This window comes from Camelus dromedarius, chromosome 18 (assembly GCF_036321535.1).
Source record: "Camelus dromedarius isolate mCamDro1 chromosome 18, mCamDro1.pat, whole genome shotgun sequence".
NCBI classification, from domain to species: domain Eukaryota; kingdom Metazoa; phylum Chordata; class Mammalia; order Artiodactyla; family Camelidae; genus Camelus; species Camelus dromedarius.
The window spans coordinates 12,216,948-12,224,403 of NC_087453.1; the positions used below are offsets into that span (position 1 = coordinate 12,216,948).

Sequence of the window (7,456 nt, forward strand, 5' to 3'; positions counted from 1 at the left end):
CTTTAAGGTGTACAACCTAATGATTCAGTTTTTGTATATATTGTGAAGTGATCACCACGATAAGTCTAGTGAATGTCTGTCACCACACATAGTTACAAAATGTTTATATTTCTTGTATTGAGAAATTTTAAGGTCTACTCTCTTAGCAACTTTCAAATATACAATACAGTATTATTAATTATAGTCACCATGCTGTACATTTCATCCCCAGGACTGATTTATTTCTATAACTGGAAGTTTGTATCTTTTGACTCAACTAGCACTTCTACTCTGACAGATTTACCCTAAGAAAACAGTCATAGATGTGACTCAAAATGTATGTACAAAGATTTTGTCACAGCTTTACTTATGAAAGCTAAAAAATGGAAACCTAAATGTTTCACAATAGGGAACTGATTATAAGTGTTTCGGCATATCAGTCTTACAAAATACCATGTAACCATTAGAAGTGATGATATTGGAGGACAGTCCATGACATGGGAAAATGTCTACAAAATAATCTTAATTGAAAGGCATTTCTTCAATACACATGTGTAGTTTGCAATCAGGAAAAAAATTAGCCTCATTAAATTGTCCATCTAAATAAAGCTGCCAAGGGGATGTTAGAATTCCAAAAGTAACATCTGATCATAGAATTCAGGACCTCTCTTTTCCTGGGAGCTTAGAAGACAGCATGAGGGATTCAAGTCAAACCCAGAAGAAACTTCCCGACTGTGAGGGTTGTCCTGAACTGGAACATCCTCTTCCCCTGTCAGCATCAGATGAGGTATTGCTTCACTTCCAAGGCCAGGAACTGGATGGGGATCATGGAGAGATAATGACAGGTCTCAGTCTAGTTAGGAATTAACTGTGGGTCCTTGAGCCAGTCTCCTCCCACTTCCGGTCTACAGTTTCCTCAACTTTCAAATGGGAGGGTGGGGAGGATGGTCCTGATCTCTTCCGGTCCGGGTAAGGTACTGTGGTTCAATGTGGTTCCTGTGTGGGGCCCCTTAGTACTCTGAGCACCCAGCTGTCTGCCTTCTACCAAATACTGGAGCCAGATGATGTGAAATCTAAGGTGGGGTCCTTAGCTGAGTTGATTTTTTTGCTCAGGATCCCCTAGGGCCAGGGAAGGGGGTCCCAGAGGCCACCCACACCTGCTGTGACCAGCTACCTCAGCTAAATCAAAACCCCTGCTCCATCCACCCCTGACCACTGAGCCAGCCCCAGGCAGGGGTCAGTTCCAGCAGATGCCACTGTAGGTGACCTCACCAAAGGCGGGGAGGTCTCTCCCTCTCCCACCCACGGGAGTCCAAGAGGAGAAGCTAGGGCTTCTCCACTCACCGTGCCAAACCGGGCCAGCCTTCTCCAGCAGAGAGCTCTGACCCTAATCCTAATGCTGCCTAGGCATCTGAACTCTGCAAACCCCTCCTTGCTATTCAGAGCTGACTTCTACCCTCTGACTGAGCCATTACTGGGGCTTCGAGATCTAGAGAACCAGGAAAGGGAGTATCTGACTCAATAATCTTCACCCTTTATATAGATGAGAAAAACTGAGGCCCAAAGAGGGACAAGACTTGTCCAAATCACAGCCCAAGTCAGCGATACAGGCAGGACTGGATTCTAGCCCCCAACACCCAGGGTTGCCCCCACCCACCATCAATTCTTGCACAAGTGCCCTTCCACTGAGGCTCTTGGGCAGGGGGTGTGGCCAGGACAAGACAGACACGTCCATCCACCCCATCCTTCCTCCCCTGACTCAGTTGCTCTAACGTCCCTGAGGCTGCAGGTCTTAATTTAGGGGCCTCTGGGTTCAACCTTATTAGGTGTCAGCAGCAGAAACATGAGGGCGCAGAGCCTCCTCCTCTTGGTGGCCCTCCTGGCTTTGGGGAGCCAGCTGCCTGCTGCCTTGGGCAGGAGGAAGGGAGGTGAGTGTGGGTAGGTTCCTCTGCCCCAGGGACAGAGGTGGTTTCTGCTTTTAGGGGAGAGTAAATGTTTGGGGGAAGGTAGGCGATGCAGAGTGTGTGTGTGTGCGCGCGCGCGCGCGCACCTGCCTCTAGGTACCTGCTTCTTAGTGTTTCCAGCAGCTTACATTTTGTTTGTACATCTTTCTGCCTGACAGCTTTCCTGCATCTGTAGCTGTAAATGTCTTCCTGCCAGTTTCTTGGTGCTGGTCTGTGCCTGTCTACACGTCTGAGTATAAGACTGTGCTTACACCCATGCATCTGTCTTTATGGATGTGTATCTTTGTGCCTGCTTGTCTGTGGGATCTGTGCTGCACATGGATACTTAGGTATGACTGCAATATGTGTGTCTGAGCCTGTGTGCATGGACATGTGTGAACACGTGTCTCCCTGTGCCCCTGGGAGGGGAGGAGAGAGATCGTGGGCACCTGCTCTCTGGTTGTCTCCATGGGGCTATCTGAACCTGTGGGTTCACATGGCAGGGAGATGAGCCTTTCTGTCAACTTCTGTGACCAACCAGGCTTAGTTGAGCCTCTGCTCATCTCGTTTCTGTCCTTCTCCGGCCTTCTCTGATCCCCAGCCCCACCTGTGAAAGGGACTCCAGAGTTGAGTAGGGGGTGTGGTTTCTGGGAGCTGGGATCTGTTGGGAGGAAGCTCTACCCTTGTCTCTCCCTCTTCTTCCCTGCCTCCTTCAAAAGGCTGGGTCTGACCTGTCAACAGGCAACGGAAGCTGGGTCTGCCAGAGTTGCTAGACAGGTGCCTCCCCACCTGGGCAATGCCTCCACCTCCATCCCTTCTGGGGCTGTAAGCCTCTGACCTACATACACCTGTGCAGCCCTGGCCCTGGAGGCAATAATGGGGGGCCCTGGGGAGCAGTTCCCTGCATCCTCTCTGCCCCTCTAACCTCGGAGGTGAGGATCTCTCCCAGTGTGAGCTGGCCTGGGGAGGAGACTGCGTAGAGGCCCCCAGGCTGAGGAGGGAAGGATGCTGGCAAGTTCGGAGGCCAGACCAGTGCTGGCTGTGATTCATGTGGCATCACCACATTCCTCCTCATTGTGATGTTGTGAGGTTAAGGCTATCTTTACCCCCATTTTGCAGATAAGGAAACTGAGGCTTAGTGGGAAACCACCTGCCCAAGGCCAAAGACATGACTCTGAGTTAGTGTCAAAGGTGGCATTCAGTGTAGGTCTGTGGAATTGGGCAGACTCACCAATCCAATGTAGTCTAAAATGCAGACGCATGGCTCCGTCCCAGGAGTAAACAATGTCTTGAGGAATAAGGTCCTGGCATCCAGTAAGTGCAGCCTAAGTGGGCAATTCAGGGGAGCTGCTGGGGGCACTGGGAGACAACACCCCAATATTCAGCCTAGCTGCACAGAGATGGGAGCTGGAACCCACAGAACCTGAGCCCGCACAGAACCTGCCTTACGGCCAAGTGGGACACGCTGGTCTCCCCACTAGTTCACGCATCTCGATCTCCCCATATTCTCTCCCATGAAACGTCTGTCTGGCTCTCGGTAGAAATTCAGACAGTGAGGAGTGACAGGGCTGAGGGCAGGGGAGTCTTGGTTTGTTGTCTGTAGAAGCCCAGACACCACTGTTTAAAAGACACACCCTACCCCCACCCGCAACCCCTGCCTCTGACATAAAGAGCCTGCACAGTCCTTGGTAAACAGTAAGTGCCTGACAATGTTTTCAGTGGTTGTATGAATAGATCTGTGTCTTTGTATAAATAGATCTGTGTCTGTGTAGCCCTGGACATGTGGTTGTGTGTGTATGACTGTGTGTCCACGTACGTCTCCCTGTTCACACCCACACATATGCTATGTACTTACATATATGACTGTGTATGTCTGAGTGTATGTGTAATTATCTGTATGTATGTATTTACATGTGTAGGCATGTATATATGACAGTATGCCTCTTTATTTGACTATATGTATACATCCCAGCTCATACGTACATACATGACTGTGTTTATACATGTATGTAACTGTTAACTATCTTGTGAATGTCTGGATGTGTATGTAGGTATATATATGTGTGTGTGTACATATACACACACACACATACGTATGTATATGTATAGGTCAAACCATATGAAATTGCTGCTTCTTTTTTAAACCATGATTTTTATTTTTTCATTATACTTTTTATAATGCCCAAAATTTCAACAGTGAACATGTATTTTGACTATTTAAATTGAGCAAGACCTCTTTTCAAGTTAGTATGGGAATGGGGGGGGGTCTTGATTTGTTGAATTTTTCATAAAGCCCCTTTGTTCCAATCCTTATTTTAAAAAAATTATCTTCATAAAGTCTGTTAGTTTGCTTTCCTGCTTTAGTAGATGCAGGTTAGTGGAACCAGTTAACCTGACAAGCAGTGCCTGTAGCAAGGTGGTTAGCACGTGGCTTTTGTGCTGATAGTCTGGAAATTGCTACTTCTGTAGATCAAAAAAGTTGAATCGCAGCAATTTCCTATGGGTAAGCCCCTAGCTAATTGTGTGTAAACATCTAAGTGTGTTTGCATATTTGACCGGATATGTCCTTCTGAATGAAATCTGGAAATGACTCAGAATCTTACTCCAGGACAGAACATTCTAGAGCCGTTCAGAGGACTGCCTCAAAGACTGAATTAATACAGGGCCCTGAAACAAGGCCACCTGTAACGGTGACGAGCCCACAGTGCAGATGTGGCCGACTGTGGCCACGTGACATGCACCAGGCTGGCAACAGCTGACACACCGTGATGCTGATCTCCCTTCAAAACTCTATCGCGCCCCTAGTGTTTTGCCTCAAGGGCTGTGCTTCAGCCTCATGATGCACAAAGCAGGCAGAGGGGCTGTTCTCAAAGCCTCCAGCCAAGTTAGGTGAGCAAAGAGATGCAGAGTCACCAGCGCTGATGGAAAGAGCCTTTGGGGTGTGGGTGTGGGTGGAGGCTGACCTAGTGAATCTGCACTCTGATAACAGGGCCTCTTGAGGAAGCAGGGTCTCAGCTGAGAACTGAGGAAGAGGGTAGAGGAGACAGCACCAGGCAAAGGGCACAGCAGAGAAGTGGCCTGGAGTGAATCAGGAGCCACCAAGTAGACAGAGTGTCCATGATGCAACCAGAGAGATGGGCAGGGGCCAGGCCAGGCTCGGTCTCGTTGGCCTAGATGAAGACTTTGAACTTCCTTTTTTTGCGTTTTTTATGTCATCTCAGTCTCAAGCCAGCCCTGGGAGGAAGGAGTCCAGCTTCCCATTTCACAGACAGAAAACTGAGGCTTAAAGTTAAAAAAAAAAAAAACTTGCGAGCCATGTGCGATGACATAGATGGACCTTGAGGGCATTATGCTAAGTGAAATAAGTCAGATGAGAAAGACAGATACTACATGATCTCATTTATATGTAGAATCTAAAAGACCAAACCAAATCAAACCAAACCCAAATTAAGCTCATATACACAGATAACGGTGGCTGCCAGAGGTGGGGGGTGGCGGGTGGAGGGGTGAAATGGATGAAGATGGTAAAAAAGTACAAAGTTCCAGATCTAAAATAAATAAGCCACGAGGATGTAATGTACAGCGTTTTAACTGTACTAAATAGTGCTATAGTGCATATTTGAAAAGTTGCTCAAAGAATCGATCTTAAAAGTTCTCATCACAAGATAAAAAAATTTGTAACTATGTATAGTGACTGATGTTAACAAGACTTATTGTGGTGATCATTTCACAGTATAGATAAATATTAAATCATCATGTTGTGCACCTGAAACTAATGTAATATTACATGTCAATTAGACTTCAATTTAAAAAATTAAATAATAAATGAATAAACATAAGCAAGTCTGCACAAAAAAAAAAATTTTGCCAAAGGACAGGAAAGAAATAACGAGCAGAGAATTTAGATCTTGTGATTCCCAGGTTGGCGCTTATACAACATTCTAAACTGACTCCAGCTCCAAAATATGGGGGGGGTCCTCTTACAGAGAAATCTGGGGGCTGCCCACCGGACGATAGGCCCTGCCTCCTCTCTGTGCCTGACCAGTGTGTGGACGACAGCCAGTGTCCCTTAAGGATGAAGTGCTGCCACCAAGCTTGCTTCCGCCAGTGCATCCGGAAGGTCTCACGTAAGTGTCCCTCTCCACCTTGCTGACCCCCGGCCAAGCCGCAAGCCCCAGGGCCGGGCCCCAGGTGGCGCTCACCGGGCCCCTGTATTGCAGTAAAGAAGGGCGGCTGCCCCGAGGACCGAACGCGCTGCCTCGGCCCCGTGCAGCACCTGTGCTCCAAGGACTCAGACTGCCAGGGCCTCAAGCGATGCTGCCTTGGCGCCTGTGGCCGGGACTGCCGAAACCCTGTCAGAGGTATGGCTCCTGTGTGCTTGGGGCAAGTTCTTTCCCTCTCGGAGCCCCAGCTCTACAGATCCCTTCAGTATAACAAGTTCAACAGGTCCCTTCCAAGAAGCCTGGGCCTCCCATGGCCAGATCTGGGGAAGTGGATGGGGTGGGAGGGGCCCTGGCAGGATGATGGAAGAAGTGGAGATCCTTGTTGTCTTACTGAATGAACTTGCTGCATCACTTGGACCACAACCCTACACTGCTCTAAGCTTCAGTTTGCCCTTGTGAAGGAGGGTGGGGAGATCTGCTTTAGTGGCTGGGCTGATGGGGTCTGGACAAGCCCCGAGCCCAGAGCTTTATTATAGGAGGGGATTAACTCTCTCCTTTTCTCTCCTCAGGCTAATTCTGGTTTAGGAGTCACTGCTCTGAATCTCAGGATGGGGTTCCCAGCAGGAAGATACGATGAAGGTGGGGGGCTGGGATCCTGCCACCCAGAAAGCACCCTCTGCCAGTGGCAATTCCAACCTTGTGATAAACACTGATCTGCTGTCACTCCCCCTGCCACCCATCCCCCACCCCTCTTACTTCCTCCTGGGAGTCAAGGTCTACAGCCAGACCTCAAGGACTCCTCTCTGTCGTCCTGTACCACTGCTGCATTGAGCTTCTCAGCCTTCCTAACACCCTCTTTCACATCTCTTTGGAGATGTATTCCTTCCACCTGAAATGCCCAGCTCAGGTGGGCCCCTTTTTGTGGAGTCCTGACCCCTCTTTCGGGCAGCACAACGACCCCAAACGTATGTTCTAGCAGAATTTTCCAAACGTCAACCTATTCACATACCCGTTTCACAGTTTTCTCCATACCTGCCAAACAGCATCACGGCATTTTGTGTAGTGCCTGTACTGCCATTTACCTAAGGTGTTTCTTTAAATGGACTCACTTTTGTATACGAATAAATTTACTTCAAAAGAAAAACTTGATGTCACTAAATGGGATAAGAAAGATCACTTGTCACAAGGAAGATGTAATTGTGAAAGCAGATGCATGAAAACAGCTAAGTTCCATTAAAGTAAATCATGTCAGATTCACTGATATTAAATAATAGTATTAAATTCTGGCTAGACACTGCCACCTGCCAAGACTGTGAGCCTGAAGCCTACTCTCTGTCTCTGTTGTAATAAAGGAAAATTAACAAGAGTTAA

General features: G+C 48.0%; 1 protein-coding gene across 1 annotated transcript; it reads left to right on the forward strand.

Moving 5' to 3' along the window:
* Positions 1-1,802: 1,802 nt before the first annotated feature.
* WFDC5 (WAP four-disulfide core domain 5) lies at positions 1,803-7,061 on the forward strand. The gene is made up of 4 exons (XM_064475980.1): positions 1,803-1,907; positions 5,909-6,049; positions 6,143-6,294; positions 7,035-7,061. The coding sequence occupies exons 1-4, from the start codon at positions 1,823-1,825 to the stop codon at positions 7,059-7,061; spliced, it is 405 nt and encodes a 134-aa protein (XP_064332050.1). The 5' UTR covers positions 1,803-1,822.
* Positions 7,062-7,456: the final 395 nt, after the last annotated feature.

Bases quoted from the DNA above. Each gene is read 5' to 3' on its own strand.
- WFDC5 (XM_064475980.1), top strand. From the start codon at position 1,823: ATGAGGGCGCAGAGCCTCCTCCTCTTGGTGGCCCTCCTGGCTTTGGGG. The intron at 1,908-5,908 runs GTGAGTGTGGGT...GTCCTCTTACAG, and splicing joins CTTGGGCAGGAGGAAGGGAG to AGAAATCTGGGGGCTGCCCA. The intron at 6,295-7,034 runs GTGTGCTTGGGG...TCTTTCGGGCAG, and splicing joins CTGTCAGAGGTATGGCTCCT to CACAACGACCCCAAACGTAT.